The sequence below is a fragment of the Macrobrachium nipponense genome, chromosome 16, assembly GCF_015104395.2.
Source record: "Macrobrachium nipponense isolate FS-2020 chromosome 16, ASM1510439v2, whole genome shotgun sequence".
Lineage (NCBI taxonomy): Eukaryota > Metazoa > Arthropoda > Malacostraca > Decapoda > Palaemonidae > Macrobrachium > Macrobrachium nipponense.
In genome coordinates, this window is record NC_087209.1 from 70546085 (window position 1) to 70571668 (window position 25584).

The window sequence follows — 25584 nt, forward strand, 5'->3', positions numbered from 1 at the left end:
TGAGCCGCTGATGGGACTGCACACGGCAGACTGAAACTGAGCGCAGTTTCCTGGTTCAGCATCCGCGGTATTTCCGGCATCTTGTTATGGATTAAATACGAATTTTCCTCCATCTTCCATTTTTCTTTTATTTGTGAAAATCCCCAAAACCTGAGATTCCCTGACAGTCAGAGCGAACATTCGTAAAAATCTGAGAGTTATTGAGTTCAAATTTAGAAAGTTATCGAGTTCAAATTTAAAAAGTTACCGAGTTCAAATCACCGGCGTTGGCGGCTGCCTTTTTGAGGCTGTTTTCCCCAATAGAAGGAAATTCCTTTCGAATAAGTATAACACACAATTACCCCCACCCTGCCAGCGAAGTATATAAGCGACGTCAGTCGACGTAAGACCGTCTTCTTTACCACGGTTTCATCCTGCATGCAAATTCCAGGTGTGCGCTGGTGTTTGTTTCTTGTATAAGCGAATTTCACCTTTCTTAGATCAAGGGAACTTGTACTAAAGAGGCACGGCTGTGACGACGAACTCTCCCATATGAAGTGAATGCTTCATTATCGGCTTTGCGATCATTATCAGCATCGTCATAACTGTCCACATAAGAGGGGGTTGTAATAAGGTCACCCAAATAATGTTGCTTATTTTGTAATAATCATTCCTTCCTATACAACTCTTTCTTCCACATTTTTTTCGTTAAAGCCCTTCAGTGGACGCCTCGAACCGATAGTCCCTTTTAATAATATTTCTAAGTATTTTATTTATATGACACAGCCAGTCATCTCCGCTGCAGTTCGCCCATAAACCTTTGCCCTTGGTGTGTCTCCAAACCCCTTTCAATAATATTTCTACAATTTTTTTTCTTGTTTTCGAAGAAATGACATAGCCAGCCACCTCTGCTGCAGTTCACCCATAAACCCATGCCCTTGGCGTCTCTCCAGCTACAGCGGAATTAGAACGACCAAGTCGTTTCAATCATTTGGGCATCACCATCAGTTAACACCCAGCAGGGAATGTCGTGTTTATGTGTTCATCAGTCTTGTTTCCCACAGTTATCCCTACGCTAAGGGGTCGGTTGCCTGATGCACCTTTCCTTACAACATCAGGCATGGTTTATTATTTGGCAAAGGTGTTTTTACGACCGCATGCCCTTGCTGCCATCAAGCACAGTTTTTGGCGATGGGCCTCGCCCTTGACTAAAAAGTACACCTACAAGGCAGCAGTTTCCACAGTTATTGACAACGGGCCTAGCCTTTTTCTAAAAAGTAAGACTGCAAGACAGCAGCTTCACAGTTATTGGCGGAGGGCCTAGCCTTTTACTTAAAAAAGTAAGACTGCAAGGCAGCAGCTGTCCTTTTAGTCGCCTTTTACGACACGTAGGACCTACGGTGGTAGTATTCTTACACCTCTACCACATGGTGGGTTTGTGTGTTTATCAGTCATAGAAGTCTAAACAACCCTGACATATTGTTCATGATTCAGAAGGTTGTAGCTGTTGTGCACGTAGCCACGTCCGGATAGAAGAGCGAAGACAGGTTGGAGCTCATTGCTGGTGATCGTAGGAAATTCCAGTACTTTACGAGAGACACAATCAGCTTATTTTAAGACAGAAATGAATAGGTTAGTCAGGGTAACGGATGGCGCCATGGATGATGTCAAGTTCGTTCGAGAGGTAAATATTTCTTATGGGACTGTAAAGATCCAACCTTAAGTACACAACTCGCTGTTAATCCCTCAATGCCCTTTTCATTAGATATGATTGATAAGATACGGCTTATGAAAAGTACTCAACATGATTTTGGTAAAGTATACCACCCGGGTCCAGTTCGCTCCAGTGGTCTGTTGATTTCCGTGGTTCTAATTAGACCACGGCTGCATAAGTCATTATTATATGGATGGATGCATGCCTGGAAAAGGTCAAAAGGTCAGATCCAATACACGGAATCATATTTCCATCACAAAGCAAGAACCTCCCCCGCCACATATAAGTTTTGCAGTACAGGAATCCCTTCTCCGAGTCCAGTTTGCTAACAAGCACATTGGATTCATCAGAGAAAAGTCTTGTTCTAGTCATCCCAAACCTGCTTATGTATGCCAGGTCATTGGTAATATATTCATCACCGTTCAGGAATAATCCAGAACTTCCAGAACTTCCAGTGTACGATAGATATCATCGTGAAAAAAAACCGAGTTTAAGAATCAAGTGAGTTCACAACTTTACCATAAAGCAAGTACCCCACTATCAGAAGTCTGCACGCAGTAGAAGAATACGCAAGAAACGTTAACCCTGCAAAGAGTATCAGAATTGCATAACAGAACGTTGCAGCGTAAAAAGGAAAGGCTAAAGTCGACAGCAAGACCAATTACAAATCTATATTCTCAAGATTACCTGAATTTACATGTCGTGGAGTTTGAAGCTACACCTGTATTGACGACAAAATTATTAATGCTGAATAGGCTCGACTTTTAATATAAGTCATATTTAAGGAACATTTTACGGGGCTTTAATTCACTAATATATAGATAGATATATATATTATAATATATATATATATATGATACAAACATATATATAGATATATATAGTAGTCTCTTTGTGTGTACTGTATGATATATATATATATATATATATATATATATATATATTTATATATATATATATATATATATATATTTATGTCGGTATATATATATATATATTATATATATTACTAATTATATATATTAATATATAGTCTCTTTATTGTTGTACTGTATTGTTTTATATTTCTTCGATCTAATTTCAGAATGAAGTGCTTAGCAATAGCCGTCTTCGTCCTTCTTGGGACAATTTGTGAAGGTGGGTCTCTGGTTGTAATCATTTGCTTTTATGACCTAGTATTTTAGATCCTTGTTATATAGCTAAAATTTCTTTACTTTTTCCAGTGATTTGGCTTTCCAGGTGCAATTTCAACCTTATCACGTAGATCGAACGCACCAGAGCCTTGATAACATATTTCAACCCTTATTGTCTTAATAAAACGTTATTCTCATGTTTGATTTTAACAAATATTACCCCGATCAAACGTAGTCAACTATCGAGACCGCTACTCAATCCCAGTTATCTTTCTATGAAACGTACTCGAACTTCGAGAACCAATCTCAACCCCCATTATCTCCATCAACCATCGCCGAACTTGAAGACCCTTCTATCTCTATCAAACACAACGAAACTTCGAGGTCAAATTTCAAAAGCGTTATCTCGATCAACCTTAACCGAGCTTCGAGAAGCTTTTTCAATCAGATATAGCCGAGTTTCGAGACCCAGTTGCAATCCTGTTATCTCGATCAACCAAAACGGAGCAGCTTCGAGAGACACAATTCCAACCCCCCTACTATCCCAATCAAACATAGCAGAGTTTCAAGACCCGGTTCCAATTCTGTTTTCTCGATCAACCGCAACCAGGCATATAGGCACAATGATCTCTTCCAAACAGCTGAGCTTCGAGACACAATGTCATCCCCTATTATCTCGAGTTTCGAAACTCCTTCTCAATCCTAATCATCTTCCATCAACCATAACCGAGCTTCGAGACTCAGATTCGACCCTTATTATCTCGATCAAACGTTTCGAAACGCAATTTCAACCCTATTACCTCTGTGAAACATTGCCGAGCTTCGAGACCCCAGTTCAACCCTTATCTCAGTCAACCATAACAGAGCTTCAAGACCCAATTCAACCCCAGTTATCCCTATCAAACATAGCCAAGCATCGAGACCCCTTTTCAATAAACAGTAACCCAACTTAGACTCCATTCCAATCCCAATCATCTCCAATAAACGTAGTTCCTCGTTGGACGAGTCGGTAAAGTGCTCGACTACCGATCTCAGAGTCCATGTTCGATTCCCGCTCTGCCAACAAGGAATCAGAGTAATTTATTTCTGGTGATAGAAATTCATTTCTCGATGTGGTTCGGATCCCACCATAAGCTGTAGGTCCCATTGCTAGGTAACCAATTGGTTCGTAGCTACGTAAAAAATATCTAATCCTTCGTGCCAGCCCTGGGAGAACTTTAATCTGCTCAGTGGTTTGGGTGAAGGAAGATATACTTGACTTTTTTTCCACGAAACGTCCACAGGTCGTGACGCCAACGACGCGCGGATCGTGGCTGCTTACTCGACCCGCACGGCCATCACCCTGACAACGATCACGTCGACGCAGCCCTACACCTGCTACCTGAAGGCCCAGAGCAACGCCTGCCTGAAGAGGAGACTCCGCCGGCAGAAGCCCCTGGCTCAGACCGTCAACGAGGACGCTGCCTCGGATGAGTGAGTGGACAGTTCTTGCTTCTTGAGGTCCTTCCTGCTCTCTCTCACGCTCTCTCTCTCTCTCTCTCTCTCTCTCTCTCTCTCTCTCTCTCTCTCTCTCTCTCTCTCTCTCTCTCTCTCTCTCTCAGTGGGTCAGAAAAGTGAAGAAATAAAGTTATCTGTACATCGTATTATCAAGGCCACCGCTGCCCGTGAAACTAACCACAGCCCGGTGGTATCCTGACCATATCGTTGTCGGACGTACGATTCGAGCTAACTTTAACCTTAAATGAGATAAAAACCTCTGAGGCTAGAGGGCTGCAATTTGGCATGTTTGATGGTTGGAGGGTGGATGATCAGCGTACCCATTTGCAACCCTCTAGCCTCAGGAGTTTTTAAGATCTGCGGGCGGACAGAAAAAGGGCTGACGGACAGACAAAGCCATCACCTCAACAGTTGCCTTTTTCAGAAAAATAAAAATGCTTAGCATTACGTCATCAGCGTCTCCTTGGGCATGTCCCTGTATGCCAAGGAGACAAGAAACGGCGTTGTGCAGATTAAGGATTGGACTTTCAAGACTCACTCGTGGGTTCTTTGCGATGACTGTATCGTAACTTTGACTGTGAGACATTTGCTGGTCGAATGTCCCAGCCTTGGGAATCTGAGACATAGGTTCCTGTCCTGGGGACGCGACAGGGAACGACATTTTGTCCTCGCTACAGTTCTCGGTTAGGACTGTAATATGGAGCAGTTGAGCATCTTTGTATGTATAGATAGAATATGTGAATAGATATGATCATACAATATATATGTATATGCACTGCATAATCATATGTATATATATATATATATATATATATGTGTGTGTGTGTGTGTGTGTGTGTGTGTGTGTGTGTGCGTGTGTGTGTGCGTTTAGATATTTGTCATATGCAACTACTTTTAAAGTTATTTATTAATCTATCTTTTAATTTCCTTTTTTATTTTATTACGGTGTCAATAACCTAGGTGTCGTGACGCCTGTTTTAGTAGCTTATTCAATCATCTCTCTCTCTCTCTCTCTCTCTCTCTCTCTCTCTCTCTCTCTCTCTCTCTCTCTCTTACTACAAAGATGACAATAGTTGCTGTGTCCCCAAATGATGCAGAAGATACTGTTTCTCTCTCTCTCTAACACACACGCACAAATATAACACGTACATACACACACACGTATAAAGTATACATACGCACACATATATACACGTTAACTGCATAAATTGGACTCTCTCACTTTTCTAATTATTACCCTAATTTTCTCTCATGTCACAAGACTTTGGTGTCTAATACCACTTCCATTATTAGATAACTTTCCTCTTGTTATCTTACTCTGTTCGTTACATTTCTAGTATTTTGTTATATCGCAGGGCACATTTTCTTTAATAGGCACATGAAAAATTAAGTTTCTTTTCAAAGTTCTCGAAAAGTTTCTTAATCTTAAGTAAGACTCACGACAGCTCTACGAATCGAAGTCAATAATAAGATGACCTTTTATGGGGTTAGTGCCGCTAGTGCACATCAAGTGGTGCACTGTAGTCATTGTAGCGTCCCTTTTGACCCTAACTGCACCGAATTTGCTGCCTTTCACTTTACCTCCATTTACTTTCATTTTTATCTATTTATTCATTAATATGTTAATTTTTTTTATAATAACTTATCTCGTCTTTCTATTTTTCCTATTACCTTCTGATACTTCTTTCAATGAACACATATTCTTTGGAAGCTCGAATTTCATGCCGGTGTCATCTGTAATAATAATAATAATAATAATAATAATAATAATAATAATAATAATAATAATCCCCGCATCCTTTCCTCAACCTTGCTGTCTGATCTCTTTAACTATTACATTTGAGTGCAACCGTGGAGTTTTCCCTCAATTCCAACTTTAGATCCTTGTAATTTCATTTTTCGTTATTATCTGGATATTTGTATCGTATTGTCCAACCACTTTAACTCTCTCTCTCTCTCTCTCTCTCTCTCTCTCTCTCTCTCTCTCTCTCTCTCTCTCTCTCTCTCTCTTGAGTGCTGATTGGCCGAAAGTGTCTTCATGCTTGATTTGACAGCCTAAATTTCGTAAATTCAAATCAGTCCCTGGGGGCGACATTAAACCACCAACGTCCATTTATAAGGTTACCAGGAATCAGGCGGTTTGCATCAGTGAAAAGGGACGCAAAATAGAATATGTCCAATCTCGTAGATCTCTGACGAAACATGTCCATCCGGCCCTCTTCAGCACCCTCGTAAAGAGGCGAAGGTTGCAATGCTGAAGTCAAAGTACAAAGGTTTGATTGTTTTGCCTTCAGACAAACTCTGGAATGGCAATTTTGAAAGAGTTGGCATTTTGAAAGAGTAAAAGTGTGTCTATCTAAACGTTTGAGTGTGGTAGTATAGTACGAGTTATCAGCCATTTTTTTTTCTAAGTTTTTATATGAACGTTAATGGAAGAACCTAAATAGCAAATTAAAAGCATTAAAAGCCTCCTAAGGTGGGACCATAATCTGGGCTACTGTGGAAGCTACACCTTCCATTCATATTGTCTGTCATTTATTTCACTGCACATCATTCTCCCCTTCTTCTTCTTCTTTTCCAGCGAAACCCTACTGGAAAGCACCTTCGAGGACCCGCTGGAGCCGGAGGGCAGGGATCTGGGCTCCGCTCATCGACAGGGTCGAATTGCCCTCACCGTCTGGACAACCAGCTCCTCAACCTACACCATCACGTCGACCTCCATCAACTCATCGACCACTTACTCCTTGTCCTACTACTGCTCCATCAGCGGATTCCCATACCCACCTGCCTGTCGCTAATGCCCAGAAATGCCCTGAATTGATTTGATTCCCGGACGCCAGGTGTCGCCTTTGTCGACCAGTTCCAGCTACTAGCATCCATGGATCATCTACTATGTCTCTTTTTTTTTTTCTTTTTTTTCTGATTTCTTTCTTTACCTTATTTATTTCCCTTTTCCTTTTCTCAAATTTCATTGAAATTATTTATTGTTGTAATCTGTAAATAGGGTCGCAAATATGTAAATACACACTATTTTACAGGAAGGTTTGTTTTTGTTTCCTTACCTACGGAATAACCCAGGGCAAGAGGATATTAACCCCCTCACTCTCTTTCTACAGTCCTTTCAGGTACGGGTCTTGGTATTTGAAATCATTCCTTAAGCTTATCTTGTACCCAGTAAATGGAAGTCGGTCATGACTATAAAAAAATATTGTTTTTTAGAAGAACAGTTATGATTTTCTTGACAGTGATCCAGAGTGATATCCTAATTATATACCTTGCAATTTATACATGGCGAGTTACCTTGCTTAGCAATACCCTCTATACAGGGCGTGATTTGTCTGCAGATGCCTGTGTGAATATACCTGAACAAGTATACCTGGCAGATCTGCCACTTGGAAGGTCTACCTGAGCAAGTATATCTGTACAGGTCTACTTGAGCAAGTGTCCCCGGCAGGTCTGCCTGAGCAAGTATATGTGCACAGGTCTACCTGAGCAAGTGTACCAGGCAGGTCTACCTGAATAAGTGTATTTGCACAGGTGTACCCTTGCAAGTGTACCAGACAGGTCTACCTGAGCAAGTATATCTACACAGGTGTTTCTGAGCAAGTGTACCAGGTAGGTCTACCTGAAGAAGTATGGCTGTACAGGTCTACATAAGTGAGTGTACCAGTCTACCTGAACAAGTATATCTGTACAGGTCTACCTGAGCAAGTGTACCTGCACAAGTATACTGAAAGCTCTAATGTACCCAGATGTATCCACACGTTCAGTTGTATGGGTCAGTCATGACTGGTCAGGTAAACCTATAAGTTACACTTGTCTTCGTATAAACTAGTGTACTTATTGTTAGAATAAGCAGGGTTTGGACGAGCAAGAAAACTACCTTGATCTGAACCAGTGCTTGTGTTACCATATTTCTAGGTGAATAAAAAAGTTTACTCTAAAAAAATATTGAAAATAAACAAATTGCTCTCTTAGTAGTCTTGGCGAATCTTATCTTTGTTGTATAACAAAGTCCAGAGATCCATAAAGGGCCTACATCCCTTTCAGCATCTTACCACAACTATGACAAGGGTCATACTGGCACAAAGCAGCATCGTCTAAGTCAGTCAAGCTTAGCGAAACTCCACTTCTTCATATATTCCTCTCCAGATTTCTCTGTTGTTAATTGTGAAACTCTGTTGCTGTTCCCTGGCATTTATGTCAGGTGACGACCTGCCTGACAGTAATCTTTCTTTTTTATTCTCTCAACAATGCTAATCTTTTTTATCATATGTTAATTCTATTTCTGCTGCTCTTATCCTTTCGCCTCTCCTATCCCAAGTGTATTCAGAGCATAGTCCACTTACACAGATTTCGTCTTGATTCTCACATACCTAACTTGCTTAACTCTCCTGAAAAAGGGTTGGTTTCTGTAATCATTCTGTCCCTTCTAACATTTTTTTTGCGTCTCTTCACTTCCATCTTGGAACATTTGGCATCATTTGCACATGCCCCCTCTTCATTTGTTAAGCATCACAGGTTACTGCGCGGGCGAATTTCAAGAAAAGGCGCAAACTCTATTTAATAAGGTTGGTTGTCATCTGGGCTCAGCACTAATGTCTCCAGCGATTTTCCATTTCCTCCTCGTATTTTCATGTAGTTTGCAGGTGTCCAAGAATGAGAGAATATGTAATTCGAGAGAGGAATCAAGAATGGCATGTCAGTAGAGAGTCGAAATCAGCACAAAGACAAAAAGGCAAAGCTCTGAGATTGTAATTTACATCATAAAGGAACATATGATGTCCATATATAGATTCTAGTTCTAGCAAAACTTATAGAGGAGCTGTTTCCGAATATTAATCATATTCTGGATCAGCGGCACTTGTTCCCAGGTGCACATCGAATCAGACCGAGTCTGTTTTTTCAAACACTGACCCACGAATGGGGCCGTTCGAATGATTGCTTTGCGAAGTCCTATGAAACTGCAATCTTCTCTAGTACTTGTTTACAGGGAAGATCCTGCAAGTAAAGTGGATCATCCTATGATTTTTCTGTCTTGGTGTCTTGCAGGTTTTTCAAATAGATAAAGTAAGTTGCCTGTAAATCCATAAGAAAACCTATTGCATTTCTCTCTTTGACTTTATTTTTAAGACCCTCACAGCAAGAGATTATTTTCTCGAAAATAATAGAGGATTAGTCTTCATTTTACCTACTTATCACGGAGGGAATTTCAGTGATGGATAATATTAAGCTTAAAGATACAATGATTCCACCGGAAGTATCATAAGTTCGAATACCTTTGAAAGCATTGAAGGGAACAGAGAAACTTTACCCTGTCCATCCATGTCTTATTTCCGACTGGTTGCTCAGTGTCCACTCCAGTAATTTAAATTGCAGTGACTAGTATCCCAAGCCTCATAATTAACAGTACACTTATAGAATATTGTCTCATCTATTTTCCTGGAAAGAGCTGTTTTTCCTGAAAGAGGTCCCAAAGGGGGATAGTGCCGTCAGTGGACCTCGCATGGTTCACTGTTTGAAGTGTGGTTGTGTTTGATTCTCATCAAGAATTTCTTAAATTTCTTTACCTAAGTGAATGTAGGAATGAGATCCACCATTCATGTACAAAGTCAGGGCTACATCGTCTTTAAGATTGCTATTCTTGGTGAATGACTGATCTATGATTCCTTATGAAGTGTGTCTGTCATAAGGAACTCTGGTCTTGATGTTTCACTTCTGTCAGATAGCCAGTTTTAAAAAACTATCGCCTCTAAAAGTAATATGGCTAGTCCGTTTCCATCAGTTCCACCATCCATGCTGATCTTAGTTAGCATGGAGACGACAGTGATTTTGTTAAAACATGCCTGAGAGAAAGCAGATTAACCTAAAAATTGGTTACAAGTTGGCTAACAGAACCATATGGAGAGGGAGCTAGGAGTGTGGTATTTTCTTTGGGGTTATCCCTGTAGGGGTAGTACTATCAGTACACCTCATGCTGTGCAATGTAGCCAACACCAAAGGGAGTTTAAAACGGCCCTTGGCACGTAGCAGCATCTACTTTCTAGCTTTGTACTTTACTTTCTTTCCTGCTGCCTTTCCTCACGCTCGCTTCCCAACTTTTCTAACTTTTATTTCTTTTTGGCAACAGTGGAGTTTTCTCCCAGTTCCAAGTTTGGATCCCTGTGCTTCATCTGCTTTATTCCTGCATCTGTTTTTATTGCTTCCAACAACTCCAACTCATTCTATCCACTACCTTAGGTTGGACTTAACAGCCTAAATTTGATTAAATCAAAACTTTGGAGTTATACTCTTTTTCTTCACTGTGTTAACATTTCTTCAATGTTCTAAGTCATAGTTTTGTGTCTCCTGCTTCCACCTGTTGTTGTTAAATTGATGTGTCACATCTGTGAAGGGAAAGCAATATGTCAAGAGAAGCTGTCTGTACATTATGTATGTACAGATTGAGATAATTTCAGAGATTAAAAGCTGCAAAATCTTCTGTCATTGTGTACAGTTTTAGTTCTTTGCACTAGTTGGTCTTTATAAAGCTTGTAGTTGTGTATCTGTGCAGAATAGTAATATGCCAAAATTTCTTTTCCAGGGTACCATAGAGTAACCGACATAGCCGGGCTTCATATACAATGTGGATGAGTTAATTGTAGCTTCTCGTTATAAGGAGTGAAAACTAGTCATGTCTGGCCAAAGATTCTTTGAGACACTTTTGTTACAGGGACAATAAGCACCTTAAAGGCTAGGCTGTATAACATGATGTGATAAAGCAGAACTGCTTTTTTGGTGCTGGGTGACATTACAAACAGCAGATCACTTAACAGTCTGTACTTGAACAAGAGCCTATGCTAGCATAGGGTTGGCTTAAATTAGATGAAGAAGAGGTCTGAGCGTTGATTTCTCAGTTTTATAACATGTGCTTTCTTCTGTCATGTGAGTCTGATATGAGTTTCTGATTAAAAGGTGCCTGATTTGTTATAATTGCTTCAGACAGAGTTCTAACTACTGTGATGTGTGAAAACCTTGTTCACGTAGGCAGAGAAGACGAAACACTCAGCCTCACCATATTGTCATTGTTCACCCAGGCATCCCCCTGCTTCAATGGACTTGTATTACACTTGTGTTGAAAACCAACTCTCCTCTTCTTGAACAACTATTCTGAGAAAAAAGAAATTTTTGTAAAAGCTCATCGCCATAAATAAACAACGACCAAAGATGGACATTTTGCGGAATATTGTATTGGCGTAGGATCTTTGAAGTCCTAAAAATTGTCTTTTTCATGATTCTGGTGTACTAGGTAAGACCATTTCTTCAAGCAAGTACCATGGAATGTTCAGAGCTGTCTGCTTCTGTTCTAAATATCTGATCAAGTGCCATGAAGGTGGATATAGAGACAAGGATACCTGAACAAGATTTCAGCATCCATCAATGTGATGCAACCTTACTGTGTTCATGTCCCTTCAAAAATGACATGAAAACAGGACAGGAATGAGAATTCTGAGAAAATCAGAAAAATTCGTTTTTTTTGTAAGTTTGATGACCTTATGTAATAACATGTTATTCTTTTTTATCATTTTCTCTCTTTCAGTATGTCGATACCATGATAAATAATAAACTGATTATTAATGCACTTACTACTCGTAATTTCCCTTTATTATTGGTTATTACCAGTAGGTCATAAAATCAAAACCCATTTTCTTATAAAATAGTGCGTATTTACAAAATTGCGACCCTTACTTACAAGTTAAAATAATAAATAATTCAGGTTAAATTAAAGCGGAAAACTTTGTGTAAGAGATCCAAAAAGAGAGGAGCTATGAAAAAATTAAACCAGGCACAGATCCGTCAACAAAGATTTGTGAATGCTCTCGGTGTGATTCTGCCTAGCAGAAGCGACATTTTGGCACCCTGGAACACAAGCATTTCCATGAACCCAACAAGTTCCTGGAACCCAACCAGCTCCAAGAACCCAAGCAGTTCCTGGAAACCAAGTAATTCCAGACAATCCTGGCCCTTAGCCACAGGCAGGTGGGAAGGGGAATCCGTTGATGGAGCAGTAGTATGACAAGGAGTAAGTGGTCGCGAAGTTGGTGGAAGTCGAGGTGATGGTGTACGTGCTGGAACTGGTTGTCCAGACGGTGAGGGCGATTCGGCCCTGACGATTCGCGGAATCCAGCGCCCTGCCTTCAGACGACAGTGGGTCCTCGAACGTGCTGTCCAGCAGTGTTTTGCTGGAAAAGAAGAAAAATGGGAGAATGTTGCCAGGGAAGTTAAATAACACCTAATCAAAATGTCATCTTTAATTAATAGGAGGCCCCAAATTTTTCTATTGCCAGTTTAACTGCAGTGTATATAGTAGTAAATATTAGACCAATAGCCTTTTCATATAGGTAGCTTAATAAATGGTATGGCACCAATTTGTTTCATTTTAGGACATCGACAGAGCTGCCGGACAAATATGACTAGGCTACCATACTGGAAAGGCTACCATAAGAAGTTGTTCTCTAGGGTGACATTAACAAATCCTCGTAAAACTGACTTGAAAAAAACCTTGATGTTCAGTACACACAAGAGATAGGCATGAAGGTAGGCAGGTACATAAAGGACTATTGTCCACTCACTCATACCTGGCGAGATTGTCATCCTCAGGGAATAGTCCTAGGGACTCACGTCGACGGATCCTCCTCCCCTGGCATGGGGTGGTAGTTACGGAAAAGGCGCAGGTGTAGGGCTGCACGGAGGTGATCGTCGTCAGGGTGATGGCAGTGCGGGTGGAGTAAGCAGCCACGATCCGGGCGTCGTTGGCGTCCCTTCCTGCAGGAGTGGCAGGGAGATGATCACAGTATACATATGGAATCAGGATATAGAATCTAGGTCAAAGGCCGAGCACTGGGACCTATGAGGTCGTTCAGTGCTGAAAGGGAAATATCGTGAAAGGCCTAACAGGAGGAAGACCTGGCAGTTGGACTATGAAACACTTGTTAGGGAGGGTGGCAAGTTAAATGGAAGAAAGAGAATGTGAACGGAGGTACAGTAAAAGGAATGAAAGAGGCTACAGCTAGGGGCTGAAGGGCCGCTGCGAAGACCCTTGATTAATACTGAGTATGGAAACTGGGCTTAGAATGTTCGCAGAGATCATAACAGTGTAAACCTGGGGTTGTATATCTTACGAAGGTGATGATACCTAGGATATAACAGGCCTTAAAGGATTGCTAGTTCTTTGGATCCCAGTAGGCTTAGATTTATTCCCACAAACGTTTCATGCAGATAATAAACTCTATAATTGGGTTTATAGGTTTCATTATACAAATAATAATCGTAGAAATTACTAGGCTATAAGCTTGCCTGCTGTGAGACAAAGCATGATGTCAGACATTTTGTTGGAGAACTGTGGGATGAAATGCTAATTTTAGGAACATTTGTATATATATATAATATATATATATATATATATATATATATATATATATATATATGTGTGTGTGTGTGTGTGTGTGTGTCTGTGTGTGTGTATGTATGTATATAGTATATATAGATATATAGTATATATAGATATAATTATATATATATATATATATTTATATATAATGTCATATATATGTTGGTGGTGTGTGTGTGTGTGTGTGTGCTGATGTGTGTGTTGTATGTATATATAATGATTATATATATAATTTTTTTTATAGTATATATTATAATATAATATATATCAATGAAAGTAAACATACAAACCAGCATGAAATGTTGGTAGCAAAGCAGTTGACAATGAATCACTTAAGAAATATGTGTATAAAAACCAGTATACAAATGTTTGTCAGACCATGATTTTCAGAACATCAGTGAGACTCACCAAGGCAGACTGTCCCCAGAAGGGCGAAGACCACTAAAGCCAGAGGGACTTCATTCTGAAAGCAGATTTAATTAAAGTTAAGTAAGCAACTACTTGAAGAAACTTCATAATAAATTTAGTCTCAGCAATTCTGAGACTAAAAAATTAACGCAGCTTTACAACCCTCAGATTCGAAAACTTTATAAAAACTACTACATACATATTATCTAATAATATATATATATATTATATATATCATATATATATATATAATATACTAAGAATTCACAAAAGTAAACACGTGATTTTGTTTATTAGCTGAAACCACTGGGAAAATTTAAAAATGAAAAGACAGAGTGTCAAGTACTTTCGTGTATTTAAAACATCTTGTGGGCATAAAGTAATACAATACATAAAATCAACATACAGTATCTTAGATACAATTGTTTTTTGGTTTTTTTCTTCTTCACTTTGTGTTTTTGAGAGCTTTCTTGCTCACTAGTTTTAATGTATTGTGTTACTTTGTGCCCCGAAGATGTGTTAAAAACACGAAAGTACTTGGCACTCTGTCTTTTCTTTTTAAATTTTCCCAGTGGCTTCAGCTAATATATATATATATATATATATATATATATATATATATATATATATATATATATATTATATATGTATGTATATATATAAGTATATATATATACATACATACTATATATATATATATATATATATATATATATATATATATATATATATATATATATATAAAGATAAAAGGCCCATGAAACACTATTTGAAGGTTGCAATCATATATTTCGAGCGCTTCCTTTTGTGAACAGGGCCACAGAAGGTTGCAACGTTCAGTGTGTGGATGTTTGTGTGAGTGTAAACATGTATGTATATATCATCAATATATATATAGTATATATATATATATATATATATATATATATATATATATATATATCATATACATATTATATATATATATATATATATATATATATATATATATATATATATATATATTTATATAAAGTTAAATTGTCTGGTCGATATTCTAAATTCCTGAAATGGGTATCCTAACTTCGGAGAATGAACGAAGTGAAGGACGCTACAAACACTAGTAAAGCATAATTCTCAATCGTATAAATACTCATTAAGCTATCACTCGTCTCTTTATGAGCCTGGGGATTAGATGAATCCGCTTGTCAAAAGATGCTCTCTCCTGTCTAGTGGTTTTTTATTTCATTCATTTTATCTATCGAAAGTTGCATGATGGGGTCTTGGATTTCGATGGCATATTGAGCTCTCAAGAGAGGCTGGATTTCTTCTTCTTCTTCTTCTTGTCCAGGGTCAACGAAAAAGCGTAGCTGCGCTGTACCAAGTCTATTAGCAGCGTGAAACTAATGACGCAGATGTCCCGAAACGGCATCAGATTCCGAATCTCTCCTTCATTCCTAAGCAGCGATGAATAATCTGCCATTATGAATATTCTATTACAGTGACCGGTGTAGATATAGTAGATTCACATCAACCGTGCATCTGAATGCCTAGGCTAGTCCTTTACGACGCTCCTAATTGGCTGTTGATAAGCCAATCACAGGGCTGGAAACCCTCAATCTCTTGAGAGAGTTCACATAGGCAGAATGTATGTTCCACCTCTCCTGAGGGATACTTTTAAAAGCCATATTCCTCAGGAGAGGTGGAACATACATCCTGCCTATGTGAACTCTCGAGAGAGAGTGAGAGCATCCAGCCCTGTGACTGGCTTATCAACAGCCGATCAGGAGCGTCGTAAGGGACTGGCCTAGACATCAGACGCACTATAGTACGTTTGGAATGCCTTGGAGAGATGTTTCTAGATCACTGCCACATAAACAGGAGTAAACCAGGGTCCTAGAAAGTTCACCTTCGTACACCAACAAGTGCTGATGAATGTTCAGGGGAAACAAGGCGTGATCCGACCTCCAGCTGACTCGAGATGCGTGCAAGAGTTTCCCCTCCTCAAGCATGAGTCGTAAACATTATATTCCTACCGTTTAACGGAAATTGAAAGGCACTAGAATCTATGGTCAAATAGAGCCTTGTTTCACAAACGAAAATTAAAATAAATACGCTATATTTATTAGAAATAATTTTTCTGTACTGTTTAACGTGCACATTATTTAACTTTTACATGTTTATTCTAATAACTAAATCATAAATATTCTTTCCTAAAATTCCAATATCTTTAACTCTGAGCGGAACACCTATTTCAGACCTTTTTAGGCTCTTCCGTAGACCTATCCTACCCCCACAACAACGACAAAGTAGGTTGTAGGCTTACTCCCAGAGCACGCGAAACCCACCAACAGAAGAACAAATATATTTAAGAAATCAACATACAGTATCTTTCATACATTTGTTCTCCAATTTTTTTCCTTAGTTATTAGTTTGACACGGATGTTATCATAATGTTCAGGCGAGGAGCAGATGTTCTGGAATGAAGTGTACGTACACTCATCGTATTCCGGAGGGCCTTGTGCTTGAATGAACAAGCCACAAGAGCTAAAATTGTTCCGGTAAATACGACTGCGGCTGGGGAATTCGAAATTGGCTAGTTAACGGTTGATTGACAGGGTCCGATAGTGAAGCCTTCAAAAGTCTGGTGTACCAATATGCATTCGAGTATCTCAGTATCTGAGCTAAGTAGTGGGTTGACGATGGCGTCTAGGAAATGACAGGCCTCATTAGGCCTAGGTGGAAAATACTCTTTCCTAGATACCTTTCACTGCATTGTATTTTAAGATGCAGCGATGGCCGTTGGTGAGGACGAAGATGATGTCACGATGTTTTGAAATTTAAAGATACTCAAATCAGTCAAAATCGCTTCGTACTTCTAATTACGTCAGTATAGTGCTGGACTATATCTAGACTGGTTCATCCTCGAGTTCCACTTCACCACAGTTCCTCGCTGGACGAGTGGTTTTCGCGCTCGGCTGCCAATCCGGTGGTCCGAAGTTCGAATCCCGGCGCGGCCAACGCGAATCAGAGGAATTTATTTCTAGTGATAGAAATTCATTTCTCGATTGGTGTAGTTCGGATCCCACAATAAGCTGTAGGTCCCGTTGCTAGGTGACCAATTGGTTCCTAGCCACGTAAAAATATCTAATCCTTCGGGCCAGCCCTAGGAGAGCTGTTGATCAGCTCAGTGGTCTGGTAAAACTAAGATATACTTAACTTTTTTCCACTTCACCACAAGGCCTTGTACTCCCATAAGGCCGGTTTGATGTACTAGATATCACTTAGAAAGGAAAAGTGTAGAAACATTGTCGGGAGTGTCGGATGGTAATCAAAATTCCCTCAGGACTTCCCGCCAAGAAAAACTGGAAAACGAGTGTGCATGGAAAGGGGGTCCGTAGAACCAGACTTCCAGTAAGTGTATGCCTTGAAGAAATCAATCATTAGAGATAAAGATAATGGTGACGATTAGCGGATTTATGAAATTTAGACTGTCAGGGCAAGCACTGGGGCACTTTCAGCCATTCGCCGCTTATGAGGGTGAAAAGAAGTTGTTGGACAGCAAGAAAACAAGATAGAAAAGATAAAAATAATAGAATGGAAGGATCTAAAAATGGAACTGGGGAAAGGCCAACTGAGAGGCACCAGTTAGAGGCGAAGAAACGAAGCTGGAATGGAAGGCAAAGTCAAAGGCTACAGTTTGGTTGCGTCTAGGGGCTGGAAGGACGCCATAAACACCCCGTAGTAACGCCAGCAGTGCCCCATGTGAAGTGCACTGACGCCTTTCTACTTCCCACTGGTATAATGATAATGATAATGATACTGTAATGGTATTGTTGAAGATGAAATATTCACTTCAAAGGGAAAAATACTCCGTCACTTGATATCTTTCAGATGACGCGTCTCAAACAAGTGTAGCGAATTGTTTCAAGTCCCGTCAGTTACGTTGTTGTTTTAGATGAAGCTGACCTTATGCCAACACGGGCTCTTGCTCAAGAGCAGCCCGTAACCGTCAGTTAAGGAATACGCAATTCGCCTAAAATTCGAACACCAGCGCGCACCTGTGGTAAGCATGAATAAACTCGTAACAAAGAAGACGAGGTTCTGTCGTTTGATGCGGCTTTTATATTCGGTTGGTGGACCGTTTTGACTCACGAGTCATATACCCGTGGAAGAAGACCGTCTTATTGTCTTAGGGAAAGGTGCCCAAGATTACCTGTTTTCTTCCTACTACTTTTAATCCGATCGTTATTACAAAAAAAAAAATTAAATAAAAAATCACAAATATTCTCTAGGAATGCCAGACGATGTTGACCAAGTTTGACGCTCTTTGGTTAAAAGAAAAGAATATCGATAGACTAAAAAAAATAATAGTGGAAATGTACAGAATATTCTGAAGGAATAGCGAACCAGGAAACTCCTTCCGTATTTCCTAATGGATTATTGCACCTACAGGAATTGGAAGGAAACGCCAGGAATTGACACTCAGGAAAGTCGTGTCGCTTACAGTCAGCCGTCGACGGCTGCCTCATTAGCTAAGTTCACTCATTGCTTTGCGCTCGTGGTAGCTCCATTTCGCTTTCTCCAGCGCAAAATATGACTACCATTGTATCAGAACCAAACGTAATTTGATTTCGACTTTGCATGGGCCAAAGTTCACATCGCTCGGTAACGATAGTCTCCCATTTCATTCATAGGATGTCCAAGACACATAGTCAAAAGATTTATAAATCCAGACGTGTTCAAGAGTATGATATCCGTGGCATGATTTCTGACTATTAGCTCCCGCTCAAGGGTATTATTACGACATAATACCCGAGTATTGGACGAAGGTTAATGCTGCCTACGACTTTTTTTTTTTTTTTTTTTTTTTTTTTCTTTTTTTTATCAGCAAATATTAAAAATACATCAACCAGTACTGTCAAGAATTGATCATAAGGATTCCTGTATTGGATGATGTGATGACATCATCACCAAACACCACATCTTGCTCAGTACCATCATGGAAAGATTTTCCTTTCGTTGACGAGTGTGTTTCTACCAACTGCCGTCATGTAGTTTATCGTCGTAGGACGTCATTTCAGGTTATTTTCCACAAATCCCATTTCAACTGATGCTCAGGTTAAAGTACCGACGGGTTCCTCGTTAGACGAGTGGGTTACGTTTTCGCCTACCGATTCGGTAGTCCTGTGTTCGATTCCCCGCTCTACCAACGTGGAATCAGAGGAATTCGTTTCTGGTGATAAGAAATTCATTTCTCGATATAAGGTGGTTCGGATCCCACAATAACCTTTAGGTCCCGTGGCTGGGTAACCAATATGTTCCTAGCCACGTAAGAATCTCTAATCCTTCGGGCCAGCCCTAGGAGTGCTGTTAATCAGCTCAGTGGTCTGGTTAAACTAAGATATAATTAACTTTTTTTCCAACAGTTTAAATTACCGTGAATGGTATTCTAGGTTCACTGTTCACTGTAGGCATTACTTTAGGTTCGTTGCGACGTCCCTTCGGCCCTTGGCTACAGCCCTTTTCATTCCTTTTACTGTACCTCGGTTCATATTCTTTCTTACATCTGACTTCTCATCTTTTCCTAACAACTGCTGTTATTTTTCCTCCTGCGACACCTTCAAACCTTTATTACTCTCAGTTTCCCTTTCACTGTTGAATGACCTCATAGGCCCCAGCGCTTGGTGCCTTTTACCTAACATTTTCTACACCATTCCATTCTCCTGAGAGCAATGGCATCGATGAAAAGAAAAACAATAGTCATGTTGCCTTTTACAGTAAAGGGGTGAATTGTATGGAAGACATTTTGCACAGCTTTGTATACTAAGTCTGTCACGGAACATTGTAGACGAAATTTAAAGGTTCTTCACATCCTCATCCTTCCCCTTTGGCTTCCTCTTCCTTAGATATCCATCTTCTCTAACCTTTCCGTACTCCAAATCTTACCTTTCATTTAAGAATATACAAATCATTTGTCAGAGTCTAGAAATATGACTTTGGGGGCTTGGGAGAAGACTGAATGATCATCATAATCTTCCAAAAGATATCAGCCATATATCTATATATATATAGAATCCTCTTTAGCAGCACGTCGAACTTCCTCATACATCCTGCGTCATTACTTTATGGAGCTCAGACGTCTCTCGCGCATAAAGGCCCCTTGTTTGAATACATTCGTATCCTTAATGTCGAGCTTTTTTTCGACGGCTTCTTGAATCTTTTGAAGCTGTTTTCGTAGCTAAGGACAAGCTTGATTTAGGCAATATCCAAAGAATACATATGGTATTCTTTGGATGTTGGATTTGATCAGCTATATCCGTCTCGGTATCCTTATCTAGTCCTGAAAGAGTAGTGGCCTTTTTTTCATCGTCTGTCCAACAGGTACGACCCATTTTCATAAAAGAAGAGGTGACCCATTAATCCCTTCATTTCTCTTGTATTTATTTAATTGAAGTTCTCTTTAGTAACTCCTTTCCTCGTCATATTTCAACAGACGGTAAGTAATTAAATCGATAATTAACTTCAATCATAAAAGCGGAATATGACGCTTGCAAGCAGTGAAAAACTAACGCTTCAAGTCAGAAGCTTATGGCTTGGTAGCATTGCCCCTTAGAAGATCTCGTGACATTCTGCAGAGAAAAAGAAGAAGAAGAAGAAGAAGAGGGACGAAGCGCAACAGAAAGAGGATGGGAACTAAGTGGCGCGCACTTCTTGAGGAACTAAAATATGTGGCAGAAGTTCCCGTTGAAATAGCATTTGTGGAAAATAACCAAACTTCATTTCTTACGACGATAAACTAAATCACAATGACCGTTGTTGCAAAGAAGAAAAAAAAACACACACATACACCCGTCAAAGAAAGAACTTTTCCTTAATAGTACTAAGTAAGATGGAAAGCTTTTGGTGTTGATACTATCAACTCTTCCAATAAAGGATGCCTTATGAACATTACTTTACAACACTGGATGACGTCTTTTTGATATTTGCCGATAAAAAAAAAAGTCGCAGGCAGCATCAAGTTCCGTCCAGAATTCAGTCATTACAGTATTCCCCATTAAAGGAATGCTTATAGTACGAAATCATGTCACTGGTAAGCTATTATTTTTTTTCCCTCTATCACAGTCCTCCAATTCGACTGGGTGGTATTTATAGTGTGGGGTTCCGGGTTGCATCCTGCCTCCTTAGGAGTCCATCACTCTTCTTACTATGTGCGCCGTTTCTAGGATCACACTCTTCTGCATGAGTCCTGGAGCTACTTCAGCCTCTAGTTTTTCCAGATTCCTTTTCAGGGATCTTGGTATCGTGCCTAGTGTTCCTATGATTCCACTGGCATATCCCATATCCTTCTTATTTCTATTTTCAGATCTTGATACTTATCCATTTTTTCCCTCTCTTTCTCTTCAACTCTGGTGTCCCATGGTATTGCGACATCAATGAGTGATACTTTCTTCTTGATTTTGTCAATCAACGTCACGTCTGGTCTATTTGCACATATCACCCTATCTGTTCTGATACCTTAGTCCCAGAGGATCTTTGCCTGATCGTTTTCTATCACTCTTTCAGGTTGGTGTTCGTACCACTTATTACTGCAAGGTAGCTGGTGTTTCTTGCACAGGCTCCAGTGGAGGGCTTTTGCTACTGAATCATGCCTCTTTTTGTACTGGTTCTGTGCAAGTGCCGGATATTCGCTTGCTATGTGGTTTTTCGTATTGCACTTCATATATATAGGAAACAGAAATCTACCACCACCAACCACTCTATCTAAAAAGAGATCGATTTCTGGCAGAAGCAGACATCCACACCGGAGAACAGCATGCTAGGAAAGGAAAACTACTTTTCAACATATTCGGATTTAAATCCTTTGGCAACGTTAAATTGGGCATCATATCAATGAAATCGGAGAAAAACCTTTTAGGTCAAGGTAAACTGGGGCATCGTGCAAAGTCGAAAATCAAATTACGTCTGACTCTGATGCAATGGGTATCATATTTTGCGTTGAGAACGGGAGATGGAACTAACACGAGCGTAAAGCAAAGAATGAACTTCGTGAGACAGCAATCGACGACTGACGATAAGCGAAAGGATTTTCCTTAATGTCAGTTCATAGCGTTTCTAATTATAGTCATGATCGTATAACCACCGTTCAAATGAGAAAAGGAGTTTCCCGGTTCGCCATGTATGCCATTTCCTTTATATTCTTTACATTTTCAATAGTTCTTCTGCGTTTGATATTCTTTCCTTTCAACAAAAGGGTGTCAAACGGTGTCCTCACTGTCTGACATTCCAGGCGAATATTTGTGAAGCTTTTATGATGATCGAATTGAAGCACCAGGAAGCATCTAAGGCTCCTTTCCCTAACACACTGATTTAGTCCTCTTTCGTAGGTATATTACTCACAGCAAGGTATAAAAGCCGCATCAGATGAGGGAACATCGTCTTCTTTGCTACGAGTTCATCAATGTTTACCACAGGTGCGCGCTGGTGTTCGATTATATAGGCACATTTCGCATTACCTTATCTGACTTGGGACAATTCATTATTCCTGTTTGAGACCTCGTCGTCCGACGCATGTACAGTGTCGGCTTATCTTTCTCTTAGAAGTGAATATTTCATCCTCAACAATATCATTACATTATCATTATCATCATTATTGTATTGGTAGGGAGTAGAAAGGCGTCAGTGCTCTTCACATGGTGCACCGTGGGCGTTACTACAGGGTGTTTATAGCGTCCTTCCAGCCCCTAGACGCAACCACTCTGTGGACTTTGACTTTGCTTCCATTCCCGCTTCCTTTCTTCGCCTCTAACTGGTGCCTCTCAGTTGGGCTTTCCTCAGTGCCACCTTTAGATCTTGCATTCTATTATTTTAATTTTCTCTATCTCTTTTTCTTGCTGCCCAACCACTCCAACTCTTCTTCTCGCCATCTTAAGCGGCGAATGGCCAAGAGTGCCCCAGTGCTTGGCTTGACAACCTAAATTTCAAAAATCAGCTAATAGTCACCAGTATCCTTATCTCTAATGATTGATTTCTTGAAGGCATACAGTTCCAGGAAGTCTTCTTGTATGGCCGCCCTTTCCAGCCACACTCGTTTTCCAGTTTTTTCTAGGCGGGAATTTTCCCTACCACCCGACACCCGCAACAAAGTTTCTACTTTTCCTTTGTAAGTGACATCTACATCAGACCGGACTTGTGGCCAAACGAGCCCTTCAGGTAAAGAGGAACTCGAGGACTAGCCAACCTGGAAATATTCCAGTACTATACTGATGAATATTGTGATAACATATCAGTATTAATTGTTCAAACCACACAAAAAATACACTCATTGGAAAACAATATATTTAAGAAATCCACATACAGTTTCGAAGCGTTATGTATTTGGATTTTTTAAATACATTTGCACTCCAGTTGGTGGGCATTTTCACTTGAACATTACTGAGCAATTGTTGACACATGAAGGTGAGATTTCTCTCAGCCCGGTCTGGTAATGTTCACATGGCAGTGCTCTAGAAACATGTCTTCAAGGCATTCCAAACATATATTATATACAGTAGTTACTGAAACAGAATGTTCATTAACAGTAGAATATTCATCTCCACTTAGGAATAAGGGCGAGTTTCGGAATCTGATACTCTTCCGGGATATCTGCGTCATTAGTTTCGCACTGTTGATAGACTTGGTACAGCGCAGCTACGCTCTTTCGTTGCCCTTGGACAAGAAGAAGAAGAAATCTAGCCTCTCTTGCGAGCGCATTAATATCGGGAAGCGCCTGATGGCAGCAGGAGACTGCTGTGACTTCTACAAAATGTTCAGACATGTCTGCCGATAAGACGAACGTCCATTGCAGTGGGTGGAAATATGTCAAAGAAAAACAAGACCCGATTGCAACTTACGATTAGTAAAACGAATCAAAAACTGCAGGACAGAAAGAGAGCATTTTTTGGCAAAGAGAACCGTCTGAATCATCAGATATGATAATCAATTTCTTAGTGAGGAATAGAATCTGCTTAACACTATATATATGTGTGTATATATATATATATATATATATATATATATATATATATATATATATATATATATATCCTGAATCTGTTTTCAGAATGAAGTTCCTGGCTTTTGTGGTCTTCGTCCTTCTAGGGACAGTCTGCCTTGGTGAGTCTCACTGATATTGTTCCTAACATCATCGTCTGACAAATATTTGCATACTTATATTTTACTTTTTTTGTGATACATTGACAACTGCCTTGCTACCAGCATTTTATACTGATTTGTATGTTGACTTTTACTGACAAATATATGAAACATCTGCAGGGCGGGACGCCAACGACGCCCGGATTGTGGCTGCTTACTCCACCCGCACTGCCATCACCCTGACGACGATCACCTCCGTGCAGCCCTACACCTGCGCCTTTTCCGTGACTACCACCCCGTGCCAGAAGAGGAGGATCCGTCGACGAGAGTCCGTGCGACTGGGCCCTGAGGATGACTCTCTCGCCGGTGATGAGTGAGTGGACAGAATCCTTTACATGTCTGTGTACCTGTATATCTTTTTTCATCTTTTTAATAGTCCTCTTTCCGATTTTTCTCAGATTTATTTCTACTTCTGTTCGATAGGTCTCTCTTTTATTCTATATTCATTCATTTGACTTCATTGGCAACATTTTCCCTCCTTTTCCAGCAAAACACTGCTAGACAGCACCTTCGAGGACCCACTGTCGTCCGAGGGCAGGGCACTGGACTCCACGGATCGACAGGGTCGAATCGCCCTCACCGTCTGGACAACCAGTTCCAGTACTTACACCATCACGTCGACTTCCATCAACTCCTCAACAACCTACTCCTTGTCCTACTACTGCTCCATCAACGGATTCCCCTTCCCACCAGCCTGTGGCTAAGGGCCAGGATTGGCTGGAACTGCCTGATTTCCTGGAACTGCTTGGGTTCTTGGAACTTCCTGGATCCTGGAACTGCGTGGGTTCCTGGAACTCGTTGGTTTAATCGAGCGGTTTGGGTCATGGAACTCCTTGGGTTCCTGGAACTGACTGGGTTATGGAACTGCTTTGGTTCCTGGAACTGCTTGGTTTCCTGGGACTACAGGGGATCTTGGAAGTGCTTTGGTTCCTGGAACTGCTTAAGTTCCTGGACACCAGAATACCTCCTGTACTAGGCAGAATCACTCAGCGAGTATTTCCGAAGGTTTGTCACTGGATCTGAGCTTAGTTTATGTTTATCTTTAAAGGCTCTTCTCTCTTTGTTTTATATTTTACAATAATTGTCTGCATTATTTCTTTCTCTTATTTTAACTAATTTTCGCCCGAATTAGTCTTTGTTTTAATTTGTAAGGGTCGCAAATTTGTCAATACGCACTATTTTACAAGAAAATATTTTTTGGTTTTATGACCTCCCTGTTAATAACCAATAATAAAGGCAAATGAAAAGTA

General features: G+C 40.1%; 1 protein-coding gene across 1 annotated transcript; it reads left to right on the forward strand.

Annotated features, from left to right (window-relative positions):
- The first annotated feature begins 396 nt into the window (after positions 1–396).
- Positions 397–25584, forward strand: LOC135195370 (uncharacterized). The gene is made up of 9 exons (XM_064221631.1): positions 397–430; positions 2778–2830; positions 4110–4299; positions 6905–7113; positions 8021–8101; positions 8374–8530; positions 24243–24295; positions 24455–24647; positions 24822–25584. The coding sequence occupies exons 2-9, from the start codon at positions 2779–2781 to the stop codon at positions 25036–25038; spliced, it is 1152 nt and encodes a 383-aa protein (XP_064077701.1). The 5' UTR covers positions 397–430; position 2778; the 3' UTR covers positions 25039–25584.